This window comes from Heteronotia binoei, chromosome 1 (assembly GCF_032191835.1).
Source record: "Heteronotia binoei isolate CCM8104 ecotype False Entrance Well chromosome 1, APGP_CSIRO_Hbin_v1, whole genome shotgun sequence".
Taxonomy (NCBI): domain Eukaryota; kingdom Metazoa; phylum Chordata; class Lepidosauria; order Squamata; family Gekkonidae; genus Heteronotia; species Heteronotia binoei.
In genome coordinates, this window is record NC_083223.1 from 153,192,142 (window position 1) to 153,207,521 (window position 15,380).

At 41.3% G+C, this 15,380-nt stretch overlaps 1 protein-coding gene across 1 annotated transcript in view; it reads left to right on the forward strand.

Moving 5' to 3' along the window:
- Positions 1-4,545: 4,545 nt before the first annotated feature.
- Positions 4,546-15,380, forward strand: part of C1H1orf198 (chromosome 1 C1orf198 homolog) — a 39,876-nt gene continuing 29,041 nt past the window's right edge. Inside the window, exon 1 of the mRNA XM_060242826.1 lies at positions 4,546-5,093. Within this exon, the coding sequence (XP_060098809.1) occupies positions 4,746-5,093 (348 nt within the window). The 5' untranslated portion in view covers positions 4,546-4,745. The remainder of the gene's footprint in view (positions 5,094-15,380) is intronic.

Sequence of the window (15,380 nt, forward strand, 5' to 3'; positions counted from 1 at the left end):
TAACTATTCAAAGTCCTAAAAGATGATGCTATTAAAGTGATGCACACATTATGTCAACAAATTTGGAAAACACAACAGTGGCCACAGGATTGGAAAAGATCACTTTATATTCCAATCCCAAAGAAGGGTAATGCCAAAGAATGTTCAAACTATCACACCATTGCACTCATTTCACATGCCAGCAAGGTCATGTTAAAGATCCTCCAAGCTAAGCTTCAGCAGTATGTCGATCGGGAACTACCAGAAGGTCAAGCTGGGTTTCGGAGAGGTAGGGGAACTAGAGATCAAATTGCCAACATTCGATGGATTATGGAGAAAGCACGGGAGTATCAGAAAAACGTCTATTTCTGCTTTATTGACTATGCTAAAGCCTTTGATTGTGTGGATCACAACAAACTGTGGCAAGTCCTTAAACAGATGGGAATACCAGCCCACCTCACATGTCTCCTGAGAAACCTGTATAAGAGTCAAGAAGCAACTGTTAGAACAGGATATGGAACAACTGATTGGTTTAGAATAGGAAAAGGAGTTCAACAAGTATGTATATTGTCACCCTGCTTATTTAATTTATATGCAGAGTGCATCATGCGGAATGCTGGCCTGGATGAAGCACAAGCCGGAATTAAGGTTGCCGGGAAAAACATCAACAACCTCAGATATGCACATGACACTACTCTAATGGCAGAAAGTGAGGAGGACCTAAAGAACCTCTTGTTGAAGGTGAAAGAGGAGAGCACAAAAGTAGGCTTGAAACTCAACATCATAAAAAACTAAGATCATGGCATCTGACCTCATCACACCTTGGCAAATAGAAGGGGAAGACATGGAAGTAGTGACAGACTTCACATTTCTGGGATCCAAGATCACTGCAGATGGTGACTGTAGCCCTGAAATTAAAAGACGTTTGCTCCTTGGGAGGACAGCTATGGCGAACCTGGGAAATATAATAAAAAGTAGAGGCATCACCTAGGGGTGTGCAAAAAAAAAGAAATCAGATTCGGAAATATATGGGGCCAAAATATTTGGAATACCGTATATTTTTGAATACTGCTACTCAGAATAGCCGTATATAAGGCAGATGTATGGCTATTTCCGAATATACGGCCCCATTATACGCTATGACCTTTGAAATCAAGGCAAAATAGGGTACATTGGAAGCCGTCTGGAGGGGAGGGGGTTTGAGGGAGAGTCCCCAAATTTGCAGGGGACCTGCAGGAGTCTATCCCCTACAAACTGCCCAAGTCCCAAAAAGATTGGTCCAGGGGGTCCCATTCCTGGGGCACCCAAAGCCAAACCTAACTTCACACCACAGAATCTCTATAGGACCCAAATGCACTACATCCATCTATCTACTCTATGAACCCTGCTGGCCTGGAACCAATATAAATCCAGTTGCCAACGTCACTGCCACACAAAACACAATCTGCTCAAGGTCTGCTCTGTAGACGTGACTGCAGCAAACCCAGATGCCAGCTCTCTAGCCCTGCCCCAAACAATGTGGGGAGAGCTGGCCAAGCACAGCAAGCATGCTGATTCTGGGTCTCTCACCCAGATGCCAGGTCTCCAGCCCTGCCCCAAACAACACAACTCTCAAACAAGAGAAGCGGTGGACAGATCCAAACAGATCACTGAGAAAAGGCCAAGAAACTCAACTGTTAAAAAGTGACCTTTTTAACAATGAAAATTAGGCCAAACAGCCCCCCCCCCCAAGAACCAGAACCAGAATAGAAAAGGAACAACAGCAGCAACAAATCAAACACACAATCCTTTTAAAACAGTAAAAAACTTGACTTTTAACAATACAGGAACTTTACCAACCCCTCCCCCCAAAAAATCCTTCACCCTAACCCCCAAGAAATCCAAGCCACCCAAATCAGGAAAAGTAAAAGGACACTGCACTTTTAAAAGTCCTCTCACTAAAGTAAGATATAGGCAAATTGGCAAACCCCCCACACCAGGCCCCCACCCCCAGCAGAACCCCCTAACCCCAACTCCAAATAAGCTACCCCAGTACCCACCCATCCAAATCTGGATAAGTAAAGGGACTCTGAGTCTTAAAAAGTCCTTTTACTAACTAAAATAAAAACAAGAACCCCAAGACTGTCTTACCTTAGATGACTTCTCTTCTCCAGGCAGGTCAGGCAAGACTGAGAGAGAGCAGCAGCAGCTGAGGCCAAGGGCCAGCGCAGCACAATCTCTCTCTCACACCAACACCAACACAGCAGCAATGGAATGGAGTCCAGCCAGGCAGACTCCTTAAAAAGGTTCTCTGGCCCTACACAGAGCAGTTTCAAAAAATACCACTGCTCTGTGATTGGTCAGAAAACACTGTTTACTTGGATACCCAAGTAAACAAAAGAACAACAATGTTGCTGATGGCTGGGGGATTAGCCCAGCCATCAGCTACACAACAGCCCTGCAAAGCATGCATTTGCAATGCATTTTGTAAATGCATGCTTTGGATTGGCTGCTGGGGCTCCTCTCCCCCTCCCCCTCCCTCCCTGATCCCAGGGAGGCTATGAGAGAGGTGGGAAAAGGCTTCTAAAGGTGGGAATGGAGGCAAGCAGCTCCCCTGAGGCTGCAGAAGCTCCTTTCCCACTTTTTCTATAGACGTCCGTTTACTTCCAAATATTGATTCGGAAGTATACGGCGCGATATACTTCCAAATCAGGGGGGATTCGGAGGTTTATTCGGTTCAGCTGAACCGAATGTATACCCCTAACCCTGCCAACAAAAGTCCATATAGTCAAAGGGATGGTATTCCCAGTAGTAATGTATGGCTGTGAGAGCTGGACCATTAGGAAGGCTGAGCACAGAAGAATAGATGCTTTTGAGATGTGGTGCTGGAGAAGACTCTTGTGAGTGCCTTGGACTGCAAGAAGATCAAATCAGTCATTCCTAAGGGAAATCAACCCTGACTGTTCCCTGGAAGGTCAGATGCTGTAGCTGAAGCTCAAAACTTCGGCCACCAAATGAGAAGCGAGCACTCCCTGGAGAAGACCCTGATGCTAGGAAAGACAGAAGGCAAAAGAAGAAGGGGATGGCAAAAGATAAGATGGCTGGACAGTGTTACTGATGTAATAAACATGAATTTGAGCAGACTTTGGAGGATGGTGGAAGACAGGAGGGCCTGGCATGACTTTGTCTATGGGGTCGCAAGGAGTCGGACTCGACTGTGTGACTGAACAACAAAAGCACCTTTAACACCAACAAAGTGGTGTGTATAGCCTCTTCACAGTGCCTTCTTACCTTTTCATATTGTTTCAGACACTAGAGTTTCTGGGGTTGCACACAGGCCCGTAGCGACAGTGGGGCTCGGGGGGGGGCACAGAGAGGAATTCATTACCAAACTGTTAGATGCCGCAGAATCGGATTTAATGTCCATAAGATTAAGAGATGGCAATGTGCAAAAATGCCAGGAGGAATGGGATCCCATATATAAGTGGGTAAAAAGTAAAGGTGTTGATTTGGAGTAACAGAAATGTATTGATCCTCTCCATTCCTTAGTGTGAATGAGTTTGTAGTTGTAGTGGTTTTTCTTTTCAATTGTATTGTTGTGTATTCCCTATTGTGTTCTATTGTGTTTTATTGTGTTCTATTGTGTTTTATTATCTTTTTGCTTATTGTTGTTTTGGATGTATTTGTTTCTTTTTTATTATTTGTTTGTTTGCTTGTTTGCTTAATAAAACTATATCCTGGAAAGACAAAAAAAAAAAAAAGATCTTTCCTTTCCCCAGTCCCCGCTATTTTTTCCTCTCTCCAGAGATAGTTGGGGGGAAGGGGGGATGTTTATCTATTCTATTCCTGCTCTGCTAGCTCATTAGCATTTGTAAGGTGTAGGAAATCACACCACACCACTGACTGTCTTGTTTTCAGTCTAGAGGAAAAAACATCAAAGCAGTTTGTCACTATTTGGTGACTGATTGCCAGGGGGGCTGAGCCCTGGGTGGGAAACTCCAGAGGATGCTCCAGCCCCCAGGTAGTTTACGCCTATGGTAAGCGTCACAATTTTGATTTTATTCTTAAGCAATATTCGAGGGTGGTTCTTTTTCACTGATGCTGCTCAGTTTAAAAGAAATGACATCCTTTGGAAGTGTGATCCAAACCTGTTGGAGGGTTTTCTCCCGACGCGGGATCCGTAGAGCGTGTATCTGGGAACGAATAGCTGCCCCGGCTTCTATTGTGGCTGAAACCACTATTTAAACACTGATGTGTAAAAGTTGTTTTACTCAACTGGCTGCGGCGCGGCGCCTGTCAGTATGTTGGCTTCGGGTACTCTGGACTAAGGTAGGTCGAGGTGGCTCCAGACAAAGGGGGGGGGGGTGGTAAAAGGTTTAAGAAGGGGATGGGCGGGCACGCCGGGCAGAATCTGCCACAGTCGAGCGTGCGGTTTAAATTGCCGATATAAATGACTACATTCTAGCAGTGAAGCTCCAGGTTTTGAAATGCATGCCTTGTTTTTCATCGTGCACACCACGAGGCCACGCGTAAACGTCGCCCAACCATAGCTTCCTCTCGCTGGGCTCAATTCTTTGGAGGGGAGGGGAGCGAAGCCGGCAGAAAGAAAGGGAGGCGGATCCACGGCCGGAGGAGGAGCGAAAGGCTGAAGGGAGGCGGGGAGCAAGGCTGTGTTTCCAGCACAAGAGTGAGAGGAAGGCGCGGCGAGCTGTGCTGTGCGCCTGTTCCCTGTCCCGCGAAGCCCGCCGCTGCCCCCAGACCCGGAGCCTGCCGAGGCCCAGGCAGCCATGGCTTCCATGGCGGCGGCGATCGCTGCTTCCCGCACAGCCGTCATGAACGGCAACCGGCCGCTGGACGAGCGAGAGCGCAAGCGCTTCAGCTACTTCTCGTCGCTGAGCCCCATGGCTCGCAAGATCATGGCGGAGAAGGAGCGCATTCGCGAGCGGTACGGGCCCGAGTGGGATCGGCTGCCGCCCGGCCAGCAAGAGGAGATCATCGACAAGAGCCTGGTGGAGCCGCACGTCCAGGCCCGGTACGCAGCGCACCGAGGAGCCGCCCGCAGCTCCCCGCCTCCAGTCTGCTACCCGAACCTGCGCCTCAACACTGGCCAGAAGGTGGTGCACTTCGGCGACGAGGTAAAGCCACACGGCTGTGTCGGTTGCCGGGCTTCGTTGCTCTTTGCACATGCTCCCTTTCCCCTCGCTCGCCTCTGGGCTTCCAAGGCTGAGCCGGTGCGGTTCTGTTCAGGACTGGGGGACGAGAGGGCAAGGAAAATGTAGTTGGAGGATCCGGCCATAGAGAATGAGGTCCTTGTTTACTTCGAGGCAGGATTCATGTGAAGGGTTTATCGTTCTCCCTGTCAGCGCTTTCCCTGGAGTCTATAGTTAGAAGAGATTAGGGTATAAGCAGGTACAATTTTCCCTTTCCTCTTACCATTAAATGTGTAAGCGGCTTTCTCACTGTGAGGGGTATTAATAAGGACTAATAAAAGGCTTTCAGAATAAGAGCGCCCTAGCAGGCTTGACTCTTAGTATTCCTGGCTGTTGAAATTCAGATGCCCAGCCAGGTGCTGGCTGCTGCTTGTGTACCTCATCCTGATTCTTGAACTTAGACCTTTGGCTTCTACAGGTGCTAAAAACTACTGGCACTTCCAGTAGTCTGTAATTGAAGGTTATTGGTTGCACAAATAATAATTGGTCCTGTTAATTGTTGATGAAGTAAATTGTTGATGCCACTTTTAGCTGTGGCATATTTCTTGCATGCATTCCAGCTGTAGCTGCCACTGAAATAAACTATTGCTGCACTGTAAAAGAGGCTTTGAATGACACAATAGGAATAGCAGAAGCATCCAGGAAGCTGGTTGTCACTGCCTCATGTCTTTTGTGGGTGCTTGCTACCAAATTTAGTATGCATTTAGGTTTTTCTGAAGAACACAGGGTAGATGTCCAGAAAGGTGCCATGATAAAGTGGTGTGTCCTAAAGTAATAATATGTAAGAGGGGGAAAAACATGTATGCTCCCTGAGCTGTTTAGTGCACAAGTGGGTTAAAAATGGGGCGGATAAGTAGAGGCTGCTAGTGTGCTTACTGTGGCAAAAAGAATCAGTCCCAGCAGTGAGATACATGAAAGTAGGCTGAGAAGGTGGCCTGCATATTTATGTAATATTTAAAACAGCCTTTTGCCAAAGGATTGGGGTGGGGTGGGGAGAGAATGTGAGGTGGTTTAGTCAGAGTTTTTAAAAAGTGGACCGCATAAGTGTAACTCACCAAATCTACACAGTTAACTCCATCATTCATGAAGTCCCCATAAAAGTCCTGTACATGCCTAGGGTGCATGGAGGTCCTTGGTATGAAGAGAAAATGCACATGCACACCAGTTGATAAAACCGAGGGGGCGTGTTTGTCCTGCCAGCTCAAATAATCATGTATCTGTCACAGTTTTTAGGAGAACTGTGGTGTCTGTATGGCCAAGGATGGATATGTATGAAATGGAACTGACTGCAGGGCAATTGTAGCGGTGGTGTTCTTTCCTTCCACTGTATCTTCATCCATATGCATGGTGCATGCCTTGTACATAAGCTATTACCTTTGTTGCATAATTCACATAGTTTTTAGGGTGCCAAAGGACTCTGCCTCATTTGCTGCAGTAAGCCAGCATGGCTGAATACATTTGGAAGCATTAAAATGAGACACATGGAGTTTAATCTCAAATTCACTTCAGATGCTAGCTTTGTTTGATACTGAGAACTTTCCATCTGTGCTGCAGGTTGGGGATACATAGTGAAGATTTGTTGGAATGCTGGGTATAGCCACAATGCTGGCTAGTTGGAGACTTATTAGCTTGAGAAGTCATGGGTGGCTAAAAATGTTTAAAAAACAGAATGGGAGAGAATATGACACTTTTCCTTAGCTGTGGAATCTTTCTCTTGCTCCCTTGCTCTTTTAAAAAGTGGACTAGTCTGTGTTTGTTTGTTTGTGTGTGTGTGTGTGTGTGTGTGTGTAAAAAAGAACATTTTTATGTATTCCTCATTTCTCAGAACAAATTCTGAAATGTTCAGTTCTTTTGCACAGTGGTTTTCACACTGCGGCCCCGTGGCACAGAGTGGTAAAGTAGCAGTACTGTGGTCTGAAGTCTGCTCGTGACCTGAGTTTGATTCCAGCAGAAGCTGGATTCAGGTAGCCAGCCCAAGGTTGACTCAGCCTTCCATCCTTCCAAGGTCGGTAAAATGAGTACCCAGCTTGCTGGGGGGAAAGTGTAAAAGACTGGGGAAGGCAATGGCAAACCACCCCGTAACAAGTCTGCCATGAAAATGTTGTGAAAGCAACATCACCCCAGAGTTGGAAACTGGTGCTTGCACAGGGGACCTTTCCTTTCCTTTTCCTTTCACACTTTTCCCCTTCATGAGATCATTTCTACTAACTGTGTACATTTGGAAGCATTAGAATGAGACGCGGCAGTCAGTTCCATTTCATACATTCTACTAACTGTGTACATTTGGAAGCATTAGAGTGACAAGACTTTATCTCAAAACCTGTGGACAGTCCCCAGCATCAGAGAAGCCAGGCTCAGGTGGTGAGCAGAGTCAACTAGAGCATCTAGCTGATGGAATGAGCTGCCGGAGGAGGTTAGGGCCCTGCAAGAGCTTCTACAGTTCTGCAGGGCTTGTAAAACAGCACTCTTCCACCATGCTTTCTCATAACGGTAACATCTATAGCAACGGATTAGGCCCATAAATTTAAACATTACTCTGGATTTCTCTTACCATGCTGTGGCGTCCCTGGGTCCTCTATGGAGCACCTAACACTGACCAACTCACCATCTGCTATCACTGAAATTCTAATTGTCTGTATGAATGATTGCACTAGCACCTATTTATATTGATGTTTTAATAATTGTTTTATGTCTTATTTTATTGCTGTTTCATCTTGTTTGCTCATTGTTTGACCCTAACCTGTGAGCCGCCCTGAGCCTGCCTTTGGTGGGGAGGACAGGATATAAATAAAATAAAATAAATAACTGACTTGTCAGATGAAGAATTTCTAACTTTCACAGAACCCTAGCACATTGCAGAGGATTCTGGGGAAAAAATTAGGGCAAACAAAATTAATGTGACCAGCTTATGGGGCATCTACAAACATCAGTGTTCTTCTGCAGTTGTTTTGGCAGGGGAAAATTTTATGTGTATGCAAGCTGTCATTCAGGGAACATTTTCTGTTACTACTAATTTCTCATTGAAGAATCTCAGTTGTATCTCTCTCACCTTCTTCCCCCTTGGCAGCTTGAGGGGGATATCTGTTGAGGAAGGAGATGGATTTAAATTCTCCCCTCCTTTAGTACCAGGGCCCGATCACAATTCAGGCCCTAATCAATTCATATTACCAAACAGTTTCTTTTAAAGAGCAATCCAATAACGGATTTCATGTGAATCAAACAATCCTGCTTTTAGTAGGGTATTTTCCCTAACTTATAAATGTGCACTAAAAGAAAACAGCAACTATTTTTTTATTGGGATTTCTATACCACCCTCCCCTGTAAGCAGGCTCAGGACAGATTACTAATAAAACAGATAAAAACAATCCATGTACTCCAAGTTAAAAACCAAAGCCAAATTAACAAACAGTGGTTAGCTAAAATTTAACACAGTCAGCAGCATCCTGAGACTGTAGTGTAAATGTATGCAGGGAACCCACATATTAAACAGATAGGCCCAGGCTAAATTGGTGTAGTCCATAGTATAGGCAGATTGGAGTGGGAAAGGCCAATGTAATCAGACACCTGCTGCCTCAACCAACTGTGGATCTATCAGAACAGTATCATGATTGTCTTTTACAGAATTATAGAGCCATTTATACCTGGTATGTGGCAGACAAATAGCAGCAAATATTGAAGAAAACATTGCCAGCATGGTTGGTTGTTGTAGATTTTCCGGGCTGTGTCGCCGTGGTCTTGACATTGTGAGACCTGATGTTTTGCCAGCAACTGTGACTGGCATCCTCAGGGGTGTAACCTAGAAAACTGGAGTTCTCTCTGGGTCAAACTGAGAAGAAGTTGGTAGGTAGGTAATTTATAACTACTCAGGCAGGTGGGGTAGGGCTGAGTCATTATCTTGTGGGAGCTTCCTGGGCTATGACATGCTAATGGAGGAGCTTACCCGAGGGGGTTCTTTTGTGTATGAATTGGCTATTGAAATTCTAATCTTATCTGTAGTGCTGTTGTAAGCTGTAGGGCATTTTGTGTTTTTCAGGACTGGAAGCCATGCCCTACTCATTTTTATTCATTTATTACCAGCATGCCTCAAAAATCCTAACTATTAGCTTAAAAGTTCAAGTGAGAAATAACATTATAAAAAGAGCATGATTGGTATTCATTTGTTTAGCAACAGATGGTAGGAAGTTATTGCTAAAATTAAATTTAAGGAAACATTTACATTTGACTCCAGGAATCTGGCAGCCTCTTCCATGCTTCTTCAGGGAAGCGTGGCTGCATAATATTATGAATATTTCAACTTCTGATGTTTTTAAGAGACTTCCTCAAAAGGTTGGTCAAATTTTCTGCTCCTGTTCTTGAGCCAGGAAAAACAAGGGTGTGGGAAAAGCAGTTTTCCGGGGTGACACAGAACTGCATAGCTTTGGACTTTCGTTGATGGCTATTTGCCGCAAAGCTATTGGGGGGGGAAACATCTGGATTTATACATCAATTAAAAAACCACCAGTATTCTTTCTGGTATGTAACACAGCTGTTAGAGTGCCAAAGTACATTCTGAACAGTAATTGGTGTTGCAGCAGGTCTTGTGATTGGGCTTCATTTCCATTAAGTGGATTGAAATAATGCATGTAAATCAGGCACTATTCCACTGAACTCTGGCCTCAGTGACAACATACAAATCAACCTTGTGACAACATACAAGTCAACCTTGTGGATAAGCACACAGATCTAAACACAGCAATAGTATTATTCCTTGAAAGGGAGTGGGGAGGGTTAGGCTGTATCTGGATAACTGTCTCAGCCTGTGGGCTTAAGCATAGACATTTTTCTTTAAACTGCAGCACACACTCCCTCACGCACACAGACACACAAGCTATATCACAAAGGGTTTAGGGAAGTTTTTTCAATCTCCAAAGGTGTGCCCTTCTAGACACACACAACAAATTCTTGAAAGAGCATCACATCTTAAAAATGGGAATAAAACCTATGCTTAACACAACAGCAGCTGCTGCAGCAAGCATCTCTCCATAAGGGCTGCTACATTAGTGACATTGTTGACAGACTTGTCAGTTGACTGCAAAGCATACCTTGCCTTGCTAAGTGTTTCACACACACTTAGCACTGCACCTGGATCACAGTTTGCAAGGTGCAGTGTGACAGCAAGTCACAGCAAAGCAATCTCGGTGCAGACGTGGCACCCTTACAAAGCAGACCTTTTGAATATAGAAAGACCTGTTTTCTCAGAAGGCGTGCTTGGAAAGAAGGAGCCAACCAATAGCAGATGGAGACGGGATCTTTTTAAATCAGTCATATTTTGAATGTTGTGGTACCAATATTTCGGATATTTTTTTTTTGCAAGGATGTACCTAAACTATAACCATTTTTATGATTTAGATATAGTTTAAGGATCATGTGGAAAATCGCTGGCCTTAAAGAATAAAGCTTTAAGAGTAATTTTAAAGTACTGGATTTTATAAGATGGTAAAGGGCAATATTGTAAATATGGTATTACAGCTTATGTGAAGCTCTCTTTCTGATTTTCTAGTCATGTGGCAAGTGAATGTGCTTTTGAATTTGCAACTACAGATAATTTGAAGTTTAAGATAATTAGAATTTGAATTAACCCCAAACTCTTTTCAATACAACCAGGGCCAGCCCTGCCACTGGGCAATTGCCTAGGGTGCTGGCCTTCTGGGGACACTGAATTGGGTGCCCCACCATGTGACTCAGTGATGTTACCTGTGCAGGAGGAGACACCAGAAGTTAGCCAGAAGTTAGCTTTGCCTAGAGTGCCAGACAGTCTAGGGCCAGCTCTAAATGCCAGCTGACTGGGGCAGGGAGGAGCCTGGGAAAGCAGGAGAACCCCTGCTGGAACCTGGGGATTGGCAAGCCTATGCAGGAAAAAGAAAATACATATTGAGGACAACTGAATCTAAAATAAGGGTGTATAACAAAAATAGCCAGTATTGCACTTAGTCATAAACATATTAAACAAAATAGTTTGAATAAAAATAACATATAAATAATATCCAGTTGAAATAATCATAATTATATATCAGCTACTTTTATTATATTAACAGATGAACTCTGTTAACATAATCTGTTTATTATGTTAACAGATGAACAGATGAACTATTAACAGATGAACTTCACAAGTCCACCACATATAATAGAAAGATCCTTCATGTTTTTTACATTTCCAACATCTGTCTGACACCTGATTATTCATTTTTGCCAGTTTCTTAGGTGTAATGTACCATCTATACAGCATTTTAAAACAGTTTTCTTTAATGTTATAACATGTCGATATCTTCATAGAGTTCTTCCATAAATACTCCCAAGATTCCATTTGTATTTCTTTGTTGAAATTGCTTGCCCATTTTATCATTTGAGATTTAACTACTTCATCTTCTGTAGACCACTTCGATAGTAATTTATAAATCCTTTAAATCAACTTTTCATTATTGCCCAACAGCATTTTTTCCAATTCTGTTTGCTCCTGTCTTATACCTTCATTTTTAATGTCCTGCTCCACCAAGCTCTTAATTTGTTGTAATTGAAACCAGTTATATTTATATTGTAATTCTTCAGCTGATTTTAGGTCCACCTTTCCTCCATGTATTTTTAATAATTGATTATACGTTAACCACATCCCTTCACTTGCTTATCAAAAATATTTCCATAGCCTTCTAAAACCAACAGTTTCTTATTTAATAATTCTTTAATCCATACCAAACACACTGCATCATGATACAATTTTAAATCCGGTAATTGAAAACCTCCCCTTTCTTTTGCATCAGTTAAAATTTTCATTTTAATCCTTGGTTTTCTTCCAGCCCATACAAATTCTGAAACTTTTCTTTGCCATTTGGTAAATTGTTTATTGTCCTTCACAATTGGAATTGTTTGAAATAGAAACATGATTCTTGGTAGAACATTTATTTTAAGTGCAGCAATTCTGCCCAGCATAGACAAGTTCAATTTATTCCATTTTATCAAATCTTCATCAGTTTTCCGCCAAAGCTTTTCATAATCATTTTTATACAAATCTATATTTTTCATGGTAACTTCCACACCTAAATATTTTACTTTTAAAGTGACCTCACACTCTGTTGCACTTTGCAGTTCCTCCTGTTGATTCTTTGTCATATTTTTGCACAAAATTTTTGATTTTTCTTTATTTGTATAAAAGCCTGCCAGTTCTCCATACTCCTGTATTTTACGAAGCAGCAATGGTATCACAGATAAGGGATTTTCACTGATAAACATCACATCATCAGCAAACACTCTGTATTTATAAGAAAAACCTTTCAATTTCAACCCCTCTATCTCTTTGTCTTGTATTTGCCTAAGCAAAATCTCTAATGTCATTATAAATATCAATGGGGATAGAGGGCAACCTTGCCTTGTTCCTTTACCAACAAACATTTTCTCCGTCAACTCCGCATTTATACAGAGTCTTGCTTGTTGTTCAGTATATATCGCCTTAACCATTCTTATAAAATCTTCTAATTCCAATTTCTCCATCATTGCAAACATAAAATCCCAATTCAGATTGTGAGAGGCCTTCTCTGCATCTGCAAAAGCTAGTGCCACTTCTTTTTCAGGGTGCTTCTCATAATATTCAACAATATCTATAAGTTCTGATATTATCTCTAATTTGTCTCCTGGGAAGAAAGCCTGCTTGTTCCTCTTTGAAAAAAATAATTCAAATTCTGTTTGAGTTGTTCTGCTAGTATCCTAGCATATATTTTGTAGTCATTGTAAGTAATGAAATTGGTCTATAATTTTTTACATTTGTTGTATATCTTCTTTTGGTATCAACGAAATTGTAGCTTCCTTCCATGTATTTAGTATTATTTCATCAATCCTTATAATATTCATCAACTTCTGAAATTTTGGTACTAATGTCTCTGCGAGGACTTTATAAAATTTTGCTGTAAAACCATCTGAACCCGGTGTCTTTCCCATTTTCATTGAATTTATAGCTGCTTCAACTTCAATTTTTTCAGTTGGTTCATTTAATACCTTGCCCATATTTTCTGTTAAGGGATTTACTTGAATTTTCTGTAAATATGCATCTATTTTTCTTTTCTTCACTTTTGAGCTTGAAATAACTTAGCATAATATTTATAAAATTCCCTTTTAATTCCTGCTTGGTCAACAATTTCTTTACCTCCTGATACAATTTTGTTCACAAATTTATTTTCCCTTTTTTTTCCCCATTTGCCAAACCAGGTATTTTCCAGACTTATTTGCTCCTTCAAAAGATTTCTGTTGGAGTCTCTTAAGGTTCCATTCTACCTCTTTATTTAACAGATGTCTCAATTGGTTCTGCAGTATTGTAATTTCCCTTATTATTTACTTTTTCCCCGGTCTTTTTTTAAGTTCCTTTTCTTTTTTCCCAATCTCTTTTTGAATGTCCAACATTTGTTTCTCTTTAGCCCTTTTATCTTTATTATTCATTGTAATTAAAATACCTCTCATTACTGCTTTATATGCATCCCACACAGTTTGAAATTGAATGTCCTCCTTTTCATTTATTTGGAAGAAGGCTTTAGTTTCTTTTTCTTGAGACACCACTGTCTTGGTTTTCTGTAGCAAATCTTCATTTATTCTCCATCTCCTAATCTTTTCACACACTTTGCTGACCACATCAATGGATTGTGATCAGTCCCAACTTTAGGAAGAATCTCTATTTTTTTTTGTGATAAGTCCAAGGTCTTTTGTCATTCATAACATATCAATTCTTGAGAAAGAGTTATGCCTAGCTGAAAAAAAGGTGTAATCACGCACTTTAGGATTAAATTTCCTCCATTTTTCTTCCAAACTTTTTTGTTTCACTAAATCAAAGAATCACTTTAGTAACTTACCCTCCTTTTTTCCCTTATCTGTCCAGATCATTAAAGATTGTTCCATTAAAGTCCCCCATTACCATTATTTGTTCATAAGTCACTTGGTCTAATTGTTGCACAATATCTTTAAAGAAGGAGTCCTTCGCCCCATTTGGGGCATACAGTCCCAACAACAATGTCTTTTTGTCATTCATTGTCACTTCCACAGCTAAATATCTCCCTTCATTGTCCTTAAAAATCAATGTTGGATCCAATTCCTGTTTAACATAAAACATCACTCCCCTTTTTTTCTCCTTAGCCAAAGAAAAAAATTCCTTACCCAATTGTTTATTCCATAAAAATCCAATTGTTTAATATAAGCAAATTATATTACATTTTTATTTCTTGATCCAATGAAATGTGGCCTTTCTTTTTTGCGGTGAATTTAGTCCATTTACGTTCCAAGATATTAATTTGTAATCCATAACTATTCTTTTATTCTGTATCCCCAAATCCCGCATTTTCTTCAAAAAATCTCATTTCCTGCACATTTGTAATTGTAATCCTCTTTCCTCCATATTCAAAACTTAGACCTTCAGGCAGTATCCATCTGTATCGCACTTCATTCTCCCGCAGCTTATAAGTTAATTTTTTGTACAATCTTCTGTCATTTATAACCTTTCTTGGCAGCTCTTTCATGATTTTAACTCTGCTTCCATCAATTTCCAGTGTTTTTTCAAAAAAAAAAAAATTTAAGATCTTTCCCACCATGTCTCTTGAAATAAATTTTACTACCACATCTCTTGGTAATTTTTTTTGCAAACGATGAATTGACCCTGTATATGTAATCATAAAGATAACTAGATTCATCAGGTTCTATTTCCAAGAACTCAGCAATAGTGCTTATTATATATGTCTTTAAGTCATCTCCTTCATTCTCAGGTACTCCTCTTAGACGTATCTGGTTTTCCATTAACTTACAGTCTTGCAGAACTACTTTCTCCTGCAATTTATTAATCATGGAATCTTGATCCTTCACCTTATTCTCAACCACATGTACTTTATTTCGTGTTGCTTGTGAGTCCTTTCTGAGATCCTCAATTTCTTTTTTAATTTCTGTCTTCACCATTTCTGCACTTGTTTCAATATCTTTTTTAATTGCTTCTTGTTGTCCATTATTATATCTTTCATCACTTTGATCAGTCTTGCCTCCATAGCATCCAATTGATCTTGTATTTTAGGCATTATACCTTCCTTAAGTGAACCAGTCCTTGCGCGTGTCTGTTTTGGTGCCGGCTTGTGATCAGACATTACTGCCACTACCAAAATAGGCTCTTAAGTTGAACTCACCAAAATCAAATTAAACCATAGGATCTTCTAGATT